This window comes from Phaseolus vulgaris, chromosome 9 (genome assembly GCF_000499845.2).
Source record: "Phaseolus vulgaris cultivar G19833 chromosome 9, P. vulgaris v2.0, whole genome shotgun sequence".
Classification (NCBI taxonomy): Eukaryota; Viridiplantae; Streptophyta; class Magnoliopsida; order Fabales; family Fabaceae; genus Phaseolus; species Phaseolus vulgaris.
The window spans coordinates 13,674,117-13,691,724 of record NC_023751.2 but is presented as its reverse complement, the minus strand read 5'-3'; the positions used below and the strand labels follow the sequence as shown (position 1 = coordinate 13,691,724).

The window sequence follows — 17,608 nt, the reverse complement described above, 5'->3', positions numbered from 1 at the left end:
AGAGGAGTATTTTTGAAAATTCAAAAAATTTATGGAGGTGCAGTACTCAATGTGAAAGTCAAAGCCAAAAAATTTGTACAGACACTGTTGTTGCTCCGGGGTCTATATAGATTGCTTTTTGAGATGTTTAAGCTTCTTTGATCTGTTCTAATGACAAAATGGTGGCCAGGCAAAAAATGTTGGAAATTATACATTTCCCTTGCATAAGCGGATTGCTTCTGTATTCTTGGGAGATAACTTTTTGGAAAAATATGCAATGAAGTGTTGGCTTTGACTCAATATAGCTCCAATTTGACCAAATGGCATGACAAGCCATTCATAGTGACCATGATGTATCCTGAAACCGGTTTTCATTCTGTCTTCAGACTTCATGGTGGTAACCATGACCGAAGATCTAACTTAGAGAGGTACTTAGCACCAAATAATATCTAGCAATTCATTTACTGTAGACATAAGAAAAACATCTTTCACTGTTAGAGCATTCAAGGCTCTATAATCAGTTCAGAATCGCCAATTCTCTTCCTTCTTCTTAACCAATATAACCGGAGAAGAAAAAAAGACTGCAACAGAATTTGGCCCCTCATGAAAGCCTGCCATGCCATGACTGGAATGGGTTGGTTTTCAGCATCATCTGAAATCAGGGAACCACATCCTTGTATATGAACTGCAACAGTGGTGATTCGTTGGTCCTTGGGTGTATGATAGTAATCGAAGGACTGGTCCGCTTGGAAAGTCCATTGCGGCTCATCACTCCCATCAAAATGTGGAAAATTTTCTGACTTGAAATGGTTGAGTGAACATCGATTCGTTGGCTGAGCTCGATCCACCATGGGCCTGGTTTAAGTATAAATCTGCAATCGCTTGTTCCAACCCGATAAATCGTTCTGCGTTATCCTCTGCCCGTTTCTCGTTCTCCAAATGCAGTTGTTCGATCCCCCCAACATTCATTTCATATCATTTTGGAGTTCTTTCAGTCTTGTGTTTTCAGCCCTGGGCTCAATGAAAACACCAAATTGTAAGGGGTGCAGAGAAAAGACAAGATGACAAGAGAATAAGAAACTGTACTCATACTAGTTTTCCTCCAATGCATGGGCAGAGTACAAAACAGAAAAGCATAATAGAGATTGCAAAGAATTCTAAGTGAGAGAAGATATTGATTACGGAGCCTTTTACAAGAGAGGAGACAAATCAGATTTTTGTGGTTTTACTGATAGTGATTATGCCCGAGACAAAGATGACAGAAAAAGTACTTCGGGCTATGTGTTTATGTTGGGTTAGGAGCTGTTGCTGTCTTCTAAAAAGCAATCTATTGTCACTTTATCAACCACTGAGTGTAGCTGCTAGAGCTTGTGCCTGTCAAGTTATATGGTTCAGAAGGATACTTGAGGAGCTGCAGTTCAAACAAAGAAGACCAAATGCAATTTATTGTGACAACACATCAACAATCAAACTCTCCAAAAATCCCGTGTTTCATGGCAGGAGCAAACACATATATGTCAGGTTTTATTTCTTAAGAGATCTCACAAAAATGAAGTCATTGAAGTTCTCTACTTCAAGAATGAAGTTAACATATTCCACACTAACCACTCTTATGTTCCCTTTCTCTAACTAACTCCTTTCTTTTCCTTTCAGTGCATTGTCCCTCCTCCACTGTAATGTCACCCTTTTTCAGAAGGTTTGTTAGATAGAATTATAAAAGATAGCGATGGAGAATAATGTCACGTTTATTTCTCCTTTTTTATTAATGAAAAAAAAATCGAGTACAATTGTGCCTTCTATTTATAAAAGTACCCGAGCTATCAGTTAATACTTACGCGATTTCATCCTACTAGATTCTATGTTATTGGCTTCCCAGCTCTCAGGAAAGAATAAATGGTCCAAGTATGACTCAGACATGAGGAAACACTTTTGAAACTTTAATAGTAGCCCACTTAAATAATGGAGTACCAATTTGGGAAAGATTCAATTCACATCACCAGTAATCGCCACAAGAGCAGATCCCACTCCTGAAATGATGAAATCGATTTGCATCTCTCAAAACAATTTCACGCTTAAAAACCTCTGATATATATTTGATTGCATTATGGCAATCTCCACATACTCTGAGGTTTTTAATTACCCTTAATGTAGTGGATGGTGGAGTTTTTATGAGTCCATAAGCTATTGTTAGCTTCTCACTGTGATAATACAAAGAACACTCTTTATCTTCTTCTTCTACATCAACAAGTGCAAAGTCTGTATCAGGGACATATCCTTCTTCTCTGATCCTCTTCATAACGGACTCCAACTTATTATATATCACACCAGTTTCTTCATGTGACCTATCGCCAGCTACGAACAAATGCACTTTGTTCTTCAAATCTACCCAACTAAACCCCGGATCCTTCTTCACATTTACTTTTCTCATCATTTTTCTGGCACTCACCACATTTTCCCATTGGTTAGCAGCGGCATAAAGATTGGATAAAAGAACATAAGCTGCTGAATCAGATGGCTCCAAGGTCAAAAGCTTCTCTGCTACACGTTTTCCTATCTCTTTGTCTACCTGAACCCTACAGGCATTAAGCAGCGTTCTATACATTGAAGCAGAAGCTTCAAAAGGCATTGATGAAATGACCTTTTCAGCTTCCAGTAGCTGCCCCGCTCGGCTTAGGGCATCAACAAGACAAGAATAGTGCTCGATCCCAGGTTCAATACCATAGTTTTTCTGCATGGAATAAAAATTCTCATAAGCTTCGGATATCAAACCAGAGTGGCTGCACGCAGAAAGAACCCCTATAAAAGTAACTCTATCCGGCAATAAACCCCTGGATTTCATGTCTTTGAAAAACCGGAGGGCTTCCTCAGCATTTCCATGTTGAGCTAATCCTACTATCATGGCATTCCACGAGGCAATCCTCTTTGTATTCATTCTTCTAAACAAACCACGTGCCTCTTCTATGTTCCCACACTTGGCATACATATCAACAAGTGAGGTCATTACAAAAGGATCAAAAGCACAATTTAGTTTTACAATATTTGCATGAATCTGTCTCCCTTGTTCCAATGCTGTTAAAAGAGAACAAGCCTTGACAAGGGTAGCAAAGGTATACTCGTCAGGCTGCACCCTGGAAAGCCTCATCTGATGGTATGTGGATAGAGCTTGATCCTCTTGTCCATTCTCCACACATCCTGATATCATAGTAGTCCAAGCAACATCATCAGGTGAGGATATCTCACTGAAAACTCTGCTTGCACTTTCCACCTCTCCGCATTTTAGATACATGTCAAGAACACCACTAAGGACAAACAAATCTAAATTAAACCCTCTTTTTACCACAACAGCATGAATTTGCTTCCCTTGTAGAAGCCCCACCAATCCCCCAGCAGCTTTAGCTGCATTCGCCAGAGTAATCTGATCCACTTTTTCTCCACTCTCATGCAATATCATATAAAGCCTCAATGCCTTGTGAAAATCATCACGGATTATGTACCCATGCATCATAGCATTCCAAGATGCCAAATCATCTTGGTTAACAAAAAGAAATTCGGCCTCCTCCGTCTTCCCACTCTTGGAATAGACATCAATAAGAGCTGTTGAAACAAACGAATCTAAGGCAACACCAGCTTTCATTGCGTGAGTATGAATCTGTGTGGCAAGATGGCAACCTTGTTCAAGAGAGGAACAAGCCCTCAAAACGCTCGCAATAGTGAATTGATCCGGCAACAGGCCATCACGTAATAAATCAACAAAGAACCCAACAGAACACTCCTCCAAACCATTCAGTGCAGAGCCAGATATTATGGTGTTCCATGATATCAAATCCACTTCATTCATTTGACTAAACACAGATCTCGCACGAGAAACTGAACCAGACTTAACATACATATTAATGAGGCTGTTTCCAACAGAGACAACTTGATCCAGTTCCATCCTCACGACAGCACCGTGAATCTGCTTCCCCAGTTCAAGGCAATTCAAACTGGCTGCCACAGACAACATCACAACAAAAGTCAAGCTGTCACAGGCAGCACTTGACTTTAACATATCCCCGAAACAATCAACAGCCTCCCAAGCTTGACCTCTCTGAAGACACCGAGACAATGTCTTGTTCCATGCAATAACATCCGAATCATCATCGTCGCGTATAAACAATTTTGTGGCATAAGCTCGAAGCTGCTCCAAGTGCGATTCGAAAACAGTGTTTCTACTAATACCAACCCGCGTGAGAGTACGAAGAGTGACGTCGTCGGGACGCAATCCCGTTCGGTGAAACTCTGAGAAGAGAAGCAACGCTTCGTGTTCGAGGCAGATGTCGACGTAGGCCTTCATCATGAGGTTCCAGAGCACAACGTCCCTCACGGCCATTCCATCGAACAAAAGACGCGCCTCTCTGATTCGTCCGAACTTGGAGTAGATGTTGACGAGAGCCCCGGCCACGAACACGTCCCATAGTAAGCCGATCTTAAGGGAGTAACCGTGGAGGGACGCGGAGGCGGAGGAGGAACCGGAGAGGAGGCACATTTTGAGGACGGGGGCGAGAGTGTGGCGCGTGGTGGACACGGCAGAGCGGCGGAGGAGCCGGAAGAGGTGGAAGCCGTCGAAGGGGTTGTCTGCTTGGGCGTAGGCGGCGAGGATGGCGTTCCAGGTTACGAGGTCTCTGGCATCGTGGGGCGTTGCGTCGAACAGTTTGCGCGCGGAGGAGAGGGAGCCGCATTTGGCGTACATGGTGATGAGGTTGTTGGTGAGGAAACGTTCGGAATGGTGGCCCGACGTTAAGATGCCGGCGTGGGCGCGCTTCCCGAGGGGGAGGTCGGAGGCGGCGATGGCGTGGCGGAGGATGGAGAACCATTGAGGTGGAGAGTGTGGATGTGAGAAGGAGAAGGAATGGGAATGGATGAGGTGAGCGCGTGGGGTTAATGCGTGGGCAGTGGAAGTGGCTCGTAGTCGCAACAGCATCGTGTAACTCCAAAACGAGTTTACTTCATTGTTTGCTGTTCGAGCTTGGAATATGGAAGTTGGAACTCCCTTTGCATTAGAGCGGGAATTCAGAACAAGACATCTTTTATAATTTTTCTTTCTTTTTAAATATTTACACGCTAAACTAATAAAAAATAATCATTTATATGTTTTTTAATACTTCGGTATAATTTTTCTCATGAAAAATAATTGTTACAATTCCTTCATAGTTTTCACATTATTTTATGATCTTATTGAAAATAGACTAATAGAGTTTCAAATTATAGAAGAGATGACTTTTCTTTATAAATGTTGATCCATCACAAAGAGATAATGGAAGTCCAAATATTTATAAATATAAAAAAGTATAAATAGTCTATCTAAGTATTTTATCAGAATTTCAAATTATAGAAGAGGTTATTTTTTTTAATCAAGTTTTATAAATGTTGATCGATCACAAAAAGTTGTAAATATAAAAAAAAGTATAAACAGTCTATTTAAATACTCTATCATTGTTACCATTTATTTATAGATGTTTAATTTGAATCAACTATAAAGTATTTAAAATGATTGTTAGTTCTAAACTAATAATGAATGTATTTTCTCATTATTTCTTGTAGTTTCATTTTTCATCAAAAGAGACTTACTTTATTAAATTGATATTTAATACTAGTGTTTATTAAGTGGACTGTCAGTGTAAAATTTATATTCTTACGGGGAAAAACCTATATAGAATTGGATCTAAATATTATTCTATTGTAAAAATCAATAAAATCTGGTAAAAATGAAAACTAAAAATTGTTCAAAAAAACGTAGTAAACTTCCACTTAATTATCAAATAATAAAAAATTATTTCTAATGTAAATTTGTAAATAATTACTATAAAGTAAAAAAAAAAAAATTCTACGTTGCAAGTTAAAATTAAAAACGACATTATAAAATATCCTACTCTCAATACATAATTTTTATTTTTTTAAAGTTATATGTAGCATTGACACTGATAAGACACAGACACGAAGATACGTATCATTTCTAAAATGTAGGATACCGTACTAGAATTTTTAAAAATCCAACAAATACTTTTGAATTTGACACTTCATGGATACGTGTCCTACAAGTGTCATACGAGTATCAGTGTCTCATACGAGTATCCGACACGCCATTTAAGAGAAGTGTCTGAATTTCATAGGCTACAACATCATCGTTTTGGTATAGTATTTTCCATTTTCCAAGTCAAGAGAAAAATGGTATAGTCATTTTTAATTATTTTATTTGTTTATTATTTTTTATATTATTTATTTATTTAACATTAACCATATATTAATAAAATATTTAATTTATTTAATTTTAATCATTATTTTAAATATTTTATTTTATTATAAAATTAATCATTATATATTTTAATTATTTGTTATTTTAGAATAAAAATAAATAATTTATTCAATGTAATGATTAGTTTTATGTGTTTAATCCATTATAGGTTAAAAAATTCAACTTTCTTCACATGACAATGATTTTTTTTTAATTTTTCATAATTGCATATTTCAGTTTTTGAATTCTCCTTTCTTCGCTCTACATTTCTCTTGTTGTAACCAAACACACTATTAGGTAGAATTTATTTTTTTGGTAGTAGAAAAACAAGTTCCACAATTTTACTATTAAGTTATTTCTCGAATCTCTAAAATCTCGGTAACAAGAGTCTTTTCCGATAATCTAAGATGATGTCTAATGACTGACACACTGTCATTTCATGACCCACACAAAGATCGCGCTTGAAAGACGATACTCTATCACCAGAAGCTCAGGCTCAATGTAAAAGTCTCTAAAATTGTAAAATACATTCTGAAATAGATTTTTTGACTGTCAGAAAACAAGATCCAAAAATATATATTGAAAAACAAAAATCTAAAAAAGTATTTCAAAAATGGAAATAAATGTATTCTGAAAATCCAAATATGAAAAATCGTTATAAAAATTTAAATTCATATATCCCAAAAATCTAAATCCAAATACATTTTGTTCGTACATCACATTCTTAATTAAAAACTAAAAAAATAAAACATTGGTACAGATTCAAAAATATTGGATGGAGAAAGCAATTGCCCATTCTTACTAGATGTCCTTTTGGCATATACTGAACCAACCCAAATTCCGTAAGGGTACAGTATCATTAGCACCTCTCCACGAACTTTTTTCCAAAAGAAAGATACACACCAATTATAACAACGCTTATATAGTTTATATTTTGGGTCCTGCATACTTTTTGGTTTCCTTATTTACATGAGAAGTTCTAATGACCCAGGTAATACCGACCATCATCGCAGTAAATTGTTTGGCATTGAATCTAATTTGCAAAATCAATTGTTCTATGCGTAATTGAGTCCTATCAGTTACATCTGATTGAAAATGGTAAAAATGGAATTTAACAAGGAAATGAAAATTAGGGTACAAAATTAACAAAAGGAAAATAATCCCATAATGTGAAGTCCTGCTTACTAATGTAAATCTTATGTCGTCGCTAAATCTTAATGATACAATTCTGCTACAACCTCCTCTTTCCTTCTCCCCTAACTGCTTTTTTCTCTCTTTTTTTCCTGTTCTTCGGGCATATACAGATACAACAATGACTAAAATGTCCGTGATTGCGGACTTTATACCGTGTCAAAAAACTTGTACACATCCTTGACTGCCTCAATATATCACAACGCGAAGTAGGCCTGGCTGAGGTTCCGTGAAATCAATGCCCTCTTCAAGAAGAAAACGCTGTACAGCTATTGGAAGTCTTGCAGGAGTGCGGGAACCCCTAGTGTGATGACCTGTGCCCACACAAATATACACCTGCAAACGCTGCTCAGCAGCTATGGCAGTGCTTTTCAGCACACTCAACTCATGTTTCAGCACATGAATGGCTTCACTCGCATGCAACCCATGTAGGTCTATTATCCTCTCGTGTCCTCTTCCATTGCCCTGCATCTCTGAAGCAACTTGATTTCTGAAAAAATCAACACTTGCAATGACTCAGGCAGAACCCAAAACTTTAGAGCAATGTAAATAAACATTCGAGTTCGTACAATAATATAGCATGATACTCCAGGTAGCCATTCTAGAGAGAAACATTTACCAGATGACCAAGACAAAGGTCGTGCTAATGTTCTCCATGGATTAAAAATACTCACAAGTTCACAACTCAAGCATTTCTTCTAAGGGCAGTCAGGTAACAAATTGTCATCACAAAATTCTACTTTTAGGGGTTCAGATTGTTCACACATCTTAAATAAGTGAGAGACAATAACTGTCCTTCAGACCGACATGACGTTGGCAACAAAAAACATTTGAGGAAAAGAAACAGGTGGTCAGTATGAAAAAGGGTAAAGACAGCTCATCAGAAGGAACTCTTTCGTGTCATTAAACATACATAACAGATTGCTGGGGGGTGGGAGGCAGAAGGAACTCCCTTTGATCCTATACAATAGTCGCTTTAGGAAAGAAAAGTTTATCCTTTTACTCGTCATTTTTAAAATTTCAAGATAACATAACCTTTTTTTCAATTATACCCTTGTTTATAATTTATTATGCTTTGGAAATTGTTTGAACATTAAATAAATTATACCCTTATTTCTATTTTATTATGCTTTGAAAATTGTTTAAACATAAAATAATTTTTTCGTGGATAAAGAGTACTTATATCACATTGAGAAAAGTTTTCACGTGTGACCTATTTCTGACCGAAAATCTACGATTATATTGACCAGGATTTAAATTTAAAGGAGAGAAGTTCAAATGGCATTACAAATATTAAGTCACCAAAAATTTTCAGATACAAAATTATGGAGGGAAGTTTAATTTTTATCAATAATAACTCTTTCGAAAGATAAAAAAATAAAATAGTGCATTAGAAAATAAAATGAGGTACTACTTGTAGTAATAATTAGTGAGAGAGAAAAACAAAAATAGTACTTAGTACAAATATTTCTTATCATTGATATGGAGAGAGAACAAGTGCAACAAATAGAGAACAAATAAATGGTGCATTTGGGTTATAAAAGTGCAACAATTTAATTTAATTAATATGGCTAGAGAAAGCTGAAAGGGGTATAATAGGGATAGAAGGAGTAAAATTGCATTGAAGATTAACGAATTTAATGTTTCCTTAGTTTGGGTGGAACAACCTTAAACAAGAAATAGGGTGCGGGATGGGTTTAACTATCCCATGCCCATCTTCATCTCTATCATCTCTATCGGTTATGAAATTTTTGTCTCATTTTCATCTCTATCTCTATTGGGTATGAAATTTTTTGTCTATTTTCATGGTATGAAATTTTTGTCTATTTTCATCTCTATCGAGGAACGGATATACCAACTTCCTTATTGTTTCAAATATTAATTAAATAACTGTTTCACAGAAGATAAAACTTAACAGAAAAAAAAAACTTGATATCATTAAGTATTCAATATAAAATGATATTATTATTTTTTTCAATGTCAACTATCAAGAAAGAAATTATAACAGTATAAATATAAAATAAAAGTATCAAATAATAATTGAAGAAATATCAAATAATCATACAAAGAGTCAAAATAATCAACTATTTATCCTATAAATAAGTTACAAAACTAAGGACAAAAAAAGTTAATACAAGTTTTTTAAATTACCTTTTAAATCAAAAGTGTGTTAGTAATTTAAAGGGTATAAGAACGGGAACGGGTATTGTCTACATACTCATTCATGTCCCCGTGCCCAATTTAAAAGTTCGGGTATTAATCGTACCCATACCCAGCCAATGCAGGAATTCCCTATCAAAATCAGGAAGGGTTTCGACAATACCCGTGGGTTCATTTTCCATCCCTAATTGGGACACAGGGGGTATAAGTTTTTTTATAATCCAAACTAAAACGTAGAGCAGGAAGGGAAGCATTGGGGAACAACAAACCTCTGACGGTAAATGGATTCTTGAGCTTTTCCGTGAGCTGCCTTCATATGCATGTTGTGAAGTTGCCCTTTAGCACTTAGTTCCTTTGCTAGGGCTTTATTACCGATAAGATAAGCTTGACGAGCCTGTTTCAAATTAGAAACCAATTAAAATCAAATGAAGAAATAGATTCAAGACAAATGCCTCCGGAAGAGATTTTGTTATTTTATTCTTGAACTACTATCATCCCAACAGTCTCAACTTGAATATCTAAAGTTAAACACACACAAAAAGGAGTTGAAAAAGTCAAGGGAATGCCAATAGAACCAATCAAGAGGTGTGTAGCCAAAATCATTATTTTAAATTTTGATAGCCAGTACTTCATCAAAGCATGTATTTGAAGACACACCTGCTCAAAATATGCATTGCGTAAGCATGCATGATCACGAGCCTCTTCCCGCAGCTCTGAATACATATTCGCTGCCATGCAAAACTGTTAACGAAAATAGTGCACAGAGAAAACATCCCACAATTGAAGCATATAAACATAAGTACTTACCAACGGCATCACCGGTTTCAAGCCAAATAGGAGCTGCTCGAGCTGAACCACGGTTCTGCAATCGATCACCAAAGTGTGCTCTCGCCTGTACACCATTGTAGCCACTACCCAAAACATTTGAATTCCTACTTGAACCTATAGCAGCATCACCAGAGCCATTCTTGTCATACTTCCAAATACCACCAGAATCCTGAGAAGCCAACTTTCTAACAGCGGAAGCAAAGTCAACAGCACCTCTAGATGGAATTGAAGAGCTAGATTTGAAAAGCATAACATCACTGTCAAATGACTGGTAAAGATTTCCACTTTGCTGGACATTGTCAACCACATATTTAACTGAAGCAGCCTGGCCATCTGGTGAAGTAAGTGCAGGAAACTCCATTGCACTGAGATTGGGAGCTGACAGAGTCTTTGAATTCAGATTTTGATTGAAACCACCATCAACTTGAAGCTGTTACAAATTTGAACAGGTGAAGAGAGAGAGATTATCAACATAAAGTTCCTAGGATAAAAAAAATTCCAGAGAAATAATTACTAATCATAAGAGATGACTATGGTATCCACGAAATGGAGAACAAATTGTACTGTTTGATCATATACAAATATCTGCGTGTGTAACAAAACGAAAATGGCCCATTGATAACATGAAGCAGGGGACTGTCATCACAGTTTAAATCAGAGTATAGATCAAAATTAAAAAAACAAGACTGCCATCTCTAACAACACCCTCCCCCCAGTACCAGGAAACTGCAATTAGAAACTCGAAGCTAGAGGTAGGTTGGACCTGAATCACTTCACAACTTTATAGGGAGCCGGATCTTCCCTGCCAAAACAAGGGACAGGTATTGCTCTAAATACTTCGTATCCATCCCATGATACTTAGCTTTGTACTAAGAGCTAATATGGATAAACTTCTCAACAAAAACATACAAGAGAAGAATAAAAAAATAATTAAGGAGTAAGATGAGTCAAGCTTTTACCATAAATTGAAATCAACTCGTGGAAAAGTTAAATGAAGGAGATTCTAAAAAAGTTGGGGAAATGAGTTGATTTTAATTCATGGGAGAAGTTTGATTCATTTTACCTCAATTCACTTGATGTTCTTCTCCTATATGTGTTTGCTGAGAAGTTTATTCAAATGCTGTAGAGCATACTGCATTGCAACAAGCAGAATAGATATTGACCATAAATATAAGTGACAACACATACATTTTCACAGCATGCCAGTTATTATATTAAAATCAACCTACCTCTAACTGACTGAGCATCTCAGTGGTCATATGTAAATCACATCCATTGGCAAAGTAAGCTTCTGCGAGGCTTTCTGCTGCAAAACCAGGGAACAGAGAAGCTAAAAACTCCAAAGGATTCAAATCAGTATCATCCATAATTGCATTTTCAGCCAAAACATCATTTAAGTATCCATGTCTAGTGTTGTCATCATAAGCAAACCCCTCTTGACCACTGCTAATACGCTGGTCAGCACTCCCAATTGACCCCTCCCAAGGCTTTGCCATAGCATTCAAAAAGCTTGTTGAAGACGGGTCCTCCCTGTAGCTTGAATGGGAAAATCCCATTTTATCTGCAAAGCTATTGCCATTATTATGCGGTTGAGATATTTCCTCCTGCTCGTTTATTATATATTTACTTCCTTTGGAAGAAGGAAACCTGGAGGCCTCACTGTCCTCAAGAATGGATAAACCTGCTAAAGGAAGATCGTCTAGACCTTGAGATTCATCTTCTCCCATGACCTTGAAATCAGGGGTAATATCATCAGGGAGCTGACATCGCCAGAATTGATGCACCTCATCATCAGAATTATTTGAAATGGATGATTCTGATCTATCTAAAATTGCTTTCCCAAGAGCTCCAGCAGCGGGAAGCCCTGCTGTTGCATCTACCGAGATGGTAGTTCCAGATAATGATGATGATCTGAGGGCAAGAGGAATAAACTCTGCTGCATTTGGATTCAGAGTTGTTGCCTTGTTTGGGCTTAATAGCTTTGCATCCGTTTGGGATCCTTTCTTGGATAAGTTCATTATTAACTAGAATATGGACAAAACAACTACAACATAAACAGACTTTAAAAATAGAAACAGCACATGTCCAGTCAGCCTCAACCAAACCCTGAAAATGGTTCAATATCATCATGCTCATTGATTAACCAGACTGCTATAAAAAGAACAGGGAAAAGTAAAAAAAAAATCACCACAAATCCCATACATCGTACAATAGATAATTGATGATTTCAATAAAATCCCATATAACATAAAAGTGCCAAATAAATAACCCGATATAGAACTGCAGTTACAACTATTTTTAATATCACTGCAATGAACTATAGCTTGCCATTTTCGTCAGTTGGACTTAAAATGAATCTTATAAAGGTAAACTGAACAAAAAAGGAACCAGCACAAATTACGGAAATTATAGTAAAACTTACACACACACAAATACGTTCTGGCGAACGCTTACCAAATTCAGAATGACAGAGCAGGAAAAGATTAAAACCCTAAACATCTCGAACTAAATAGCATAAAATATCACAAAACAACTTCTAAGAGAAATTAAACAACACCGCGATAATTCCCGAACAGTAACTACATAAAAACCCCAATAACACAAATTAAAGAAGCAAAAACAAAAACCTAGAAATTCGAAAGCCGATTTTCACACTAACATGAAACGAAACAGATACAACATCAAACGAATAAAAGCTCGCTCGCGCGCACGGAGAACGCAACCTCCAATACGGAAGCCGCGAGCTACAGAAGAGATCTCGAGCAATTCGAGGCCTCAGAAAACAGAGCCAAGAAGTACATAACAATAGGAACAACAGCAATTGAAGACAGAAAGATAAATTAACGAAAGAGAAGCGAGAGAAAAAGATCTGAAAGAAATGGAAGAGTGTAAGCTAAAATATATTGTACATATATGCATACATATCTATACCTTCGCGTATCCAATCGAAGGGATCCATGGGGATGAGATGAGAAGAGAAGAAGAAAGTGCAGGTGATTGTGTTATTTAATATTGCGAAAAATTGAGGTTGAGATTATCCAATATCATCTCAAGTACGAGTATGATTATCGGGTCGGGCTTCGTCTTCTCTCTCTTAAGTCTTACCTTACCTCGCTCTTTTATTTTCTTTTTTCTTTTTTCTTTTTCTCTCTATGGATTCTGTTGCGAAACCTCTTAGCCAATACAATAGCAGCAGCACCAGCACCACAAAAATACACCCAACCTTTCCCCAACTAATTTCACCCTTCTCACTCTACAAAATCACACTCTTTACTGCACTGTTCATAATTATTATTAATTCTTCTTCCTTACTGGGATTTCGGAACAAAAACTTTACTGCACTTCTTAACTTCCACGTATTTATCACAAATTATATTTGTATATTATTGTCCCTCTGTATTAATAAATATAAAATATTTTAAAAATAATCATAAATACAGATATTATCAATAAACACACATACTCTTAATATTTATTAGGGTATGGGACTAAACCGAAATGATAGAGACTCGGTCATCTTGATCGAGCTGACTGAGACTTTCACGAATGGCATGGCCGACTGACACATTTAACTACATTAACGTTCAAATCAAGGTAAGTGAAGCTAAATTATCATTAAGAATTAGGTAATACAACCATAAGTGTGATTCATTCCACTAATCAGACTCAATAAGGTAAGTCCGGTAAAATAATATAAATAACACACATTCTAAAGGATAAGGTACGTCATTATCACTGTACACACTCGAGTTTCGAATACATCTTTATTGACTTAAACGTCGGAGTGTCTTCTGCAGGTACCTCCCCCATTTGACATTCACCCGAGACTGAGAGCCGAAGGAGTAGCATGACGACCAGAAGGATCACAGTAAAACCCTAACAACCTGCCTAAGGAAAGGAAGAAGACGAAGCATTCAATAATTCTCTAGGTCTCATATCTCTATCAGAAACAATTAGTGACAACAAATATGGAGTAAAAAGTACACAATTTCATGGAACACAAATAAGGTTAAGGGTGGTTTGTTTTTTTGGCCAATTACATATGTTGTGTTCATTTTCCTTAGAGCTTTAGTGTAGGTAGCCTGGGTTAGGTATACACATAAATTGCAGGTTATGTCCTATTTTATTCACTTGAAATAAATGATAATTTCATTCCATAGGAATCGCATTGATAGAGAAAAAACATTGGCCGAATTATTCATTTATATCACAGGATAAATATATTTTTTTCCTATATAATTTTTAGAAGTTATTGTTCTTTCAAAATATTAATATGTGGTGTATTTATAATGATCGTGATTTTGAGGTTGAGTTTTTTTTTATGAGAGGAGGTTTAAGGTTGAAAATATTTAGTAAGGCGAAATTTAATATGTGTTTTAAGATTATTATTTATTTATTTTAGCTTTTGCCTTGTATATTTAACTTGTGTTCTGATTTATGTTATAATCGTGTGTTGTAGCATATGAGTAAGTGATAATGATGTAGATATAAGATATTCACTAGAACCCATTGTATTTTAACTGATTTGAATATAATTTTATTACTTGGTGTTTTGAAATGCATGGTTTTATAAATTAATATATATGGGTATTTTAAATTTTGTATATATAATTATAGTTAAGATAATTAGGGTTTGTAATATATATAAAAAATTATATGTTTATATATCTACTAACCGTATTTTATTTTATTTTAATGATGGCGTTACTATTGAGAATCAATTTTAAGATGCTAAGTAAATAAAATATAATTTTATAAATTTTAAATACGTTAGTATATATTAAAATATATTTTTAAATACCTTTAAGTTTTTTTTTAAGTATTAACTTAAATCAATTAAACTATATATTTTAAAATATATATATATAATACTCCGACAATCAAGTTAGTTGAGGTGTATCTAATTTAATTGTCTAGTTCAGAGTTCAAACAATCATTATGGAGTTTCCTCTTCTTTATACTTTTCTATTGGGTCTTGTGTTATTGCAAAGATTAGGGTAGACTCAATGATCCTTTAATCATGTTTTATTCCTTTTAACCAAGCTTAACCTATTTAACTTGCGAATTGATGTGACAATCATATTGACTGAAAGGTTGTGATATCGCATAGGATGATCGGTCTTTCGATTTATAGTAGAACGCAATTAATATTAAATTGAGTGGACTAAAAATTCATGTTATTTTTTGTATTCATCATCCAATTCAAGCTAGATTAACAATAATGGAAAATACATATGATTTGCATGAAAAAAAATAATAGAAAAGAACCTAATAGTGAAATATATTAGCAGTAGTGTAATATACTCTGGTCTAAAAACAACAAAAAAAAAAAACTTTAGACTCTAAAGTAAAAAGAATTTCTCATATAAGCGTTTTCAAATCAAATATAGATATAACTAATTTTTTTGAGTGAACTTTAAGTTTAACTTAACTTTATAAATCAGGTTTATAAGGTGGAGTCTACACTCACTTTTATATTATGAATTTTTTTTTATCTCTAGTCGATGTGAGATCTCCAATACACTTTCTCACGTCGAGACCAACTCATGCGAGAGACTATATATTTTTGGATGGTCTGAAGAGTGACATGATAAGACTCTAAATAACTCTGATATCATATTAAAAATTGAACTTTAAGTCTAGTTCAATCTTATAAAACCGACTCATAGAATAATGTTTACACTTATATAATATAAAAAAAAAAAAAAACTATTTGTAGTTGATGTGTAATCTTGAACAAATTTATTTGAATCATGCACATACCACAAAAGTTGTGTTAGTTACAAATTAACAATGTTAGTGCGATGACTGAGAGGAAACATTCTTCATACTTATCAAAATCTTCGTTAGTTCAGTTTCTTCGTAAACACGAAAGTTGTTCTCATCGTTTGCCATGCCAATTCTGCTGGTTTAATCGTATTTTGTAAAGATTTTCCAACAAGTTAGGAAACTTGACTTTTTTTTTATAAGCACAAAAACACCATTGATTTACGCAAAGAAAAAGAAAGAAAAACGATAGAAAAAAAATGTAAAACGACACAAATGGCTAAAGCCAAACCATGTTCTGAGTGATAACGGTGTTCTTGTGTGAGTATAAATGAAAATACCTATATGTTGTTAAAAAAAATTAATGTTCTGTAGGCATGGGGATGAAATCTAATAACTAAATGAGAGTACGTAAAACAACGCACGGTAAGGATTGTTGTATCACATTCGATCTGTCAGTAAAAGTATATTAAAATTGAATAATATTGTATTGTAAATTATTTAATTGTATATTAATATTGCTTTGATTACGGTATATCATAAACATTCAATCTTTAATGTTATTGTTTCTAAAAAAACTTAATATTATAAAACATGCATATAAATGTAAGATGTAAAGAAGCAGATGTTTAAAAGAAATACAATGCTTCATAAATAAAATATAGAAAAAGTTAAACTAATATGCATATATAACCCAAATATGAAAACAAAATTTTGAAATTTTAATTGTAATATGACTCATTAGCATATTTATCTCCACTTTATTGGATCTATTTCAAAATAAATTTAATGTTTTAATTTGAGAATTTATCCAATTGAGTTTAATTAAACCTTAAATTGAAATTATTGATTAAATTCATATTTTTTAATTCCATTACCATTGTCTTGTTTTGATGATATATTGAAATCTAAATGGTTTATTCTAATATAAAATACTTTGAAGACTACAAAGTTAAGTTGATGTATGAAGTATGTTGTTCAAGTTTCATTGGACTCTAGATTCTTATAATATGGACTCAGTAAAAGTTCAATCCACTTATTCTAAATATATTTAGAAACACAATATGTAAAATAAAATATGATAAAAAAGATTGGAGAATAAAACCTACAAATACCAAAAATAAAATCTACAAAATTTACAAATATATGGAAAAAAAGTTTATTGGAAACAATATTTGAAACAAAATCTGAAATTTGCGAGAAAAAAAACTTATAAATGGATACAACACATAAGAACGAAAGACATCATGTTACGCTCAGGAAGACATGCTAACCTGTTGTTGCTTCACTTTTTTTTTCTTTGTAATTTTTTTTTAAGGTCATACTTTTTTGGATTGACTTTCTTGTGGTTTCATATTAAATCCTTATGTTTTATGCAATTTAGTTGTATTCTTCAATTTCTATGGCAAACTA

General features: G+C 34.6%; 2 protein-coding genes across 5 annotated transcripts; both read right to left on the bottom strand.

Annotated features, from left to right (window-relative positions):
* Positions 1 to 5,029, bottom strand: LOC137822598 (pentatricopeptide repeat-containing protein At4g33170). Of its 3 annotated transcripts, none has more exons than XR_011082945.1 (3): positions 1,815 to 5,029; positions 1,585 to 1,663; positions 1 to 990 (listed from the first exon to the last, which is right to left on the bottom strand). XR_011082945.1 is itself a non-coding variant. In XM_068627506.1 (1 exon), the coding sequence occupies exon 1, from the start codon at positions 4,937 to 4,939 to the stop codon at positions 1,973 to 1,975; it is 2,967 nt and encodes a 988-aa protein (XP_068483607.1). In that variant the 5' UTR covers positions 4,940 to 5,029; the 3' UTR covers positions 1,708 to 1,972. The 3 variants fall into 3 exon arrangements, 1 of the variants encoding a protein (XP_068483607.1); XR_011082946.1 differs by having other exon boundaries at positions 1,585 to 1,650; XM_068627506.1 differs by lacking the exons at positions 1 to 990; positions 1,585 to 1,663 and having other exon boundaries at positions 1,708 to 5,029.
* A 2,310-nt stretch (positions 5,030 to 7,339) lies between these two features.
* LOC137822599 (polyadenylate-binding protein-interacting protein 7-like) lies at positions 7,340 to 13,742 on the bottom strand. Of its 2 annotated transcripts, none has more exons than XM_068627507.1 (6): positions 13,361 to 13,742; positions 11,659 to 12,535; positions 10,409 to 10,859; positions 10,259 to 10,329; positions 9,871 to 9,995; positions 7,340 to 7,931 (listed from the first exon to the last, which is right to left on the bottom strand). In XM_068627507.1, exons 2-6 carry the CDS (start codon positions 12,445 to 12,447, stop codon positions 7,631 to 7,633), a joined length of 1,737 nt encoding a protein of 578 aa, XP_068483608.1. In that variant the 5' UTR covers positions 12,448 to 12,535; positions 13,361 to 13,742; the 3' UTR covers positions 7,340 to 7,630. The 2 variants fall into 2 exon arrangements, with proteins under 2 accessions (XP_068483608.1, XP_068483609.1); XM_068627508.1 differs by having other exon boundaries at positions 13,351 to 13,607.
* Positions 13,743 to 17,608: the final 3,866 nt, after the last annotated feature.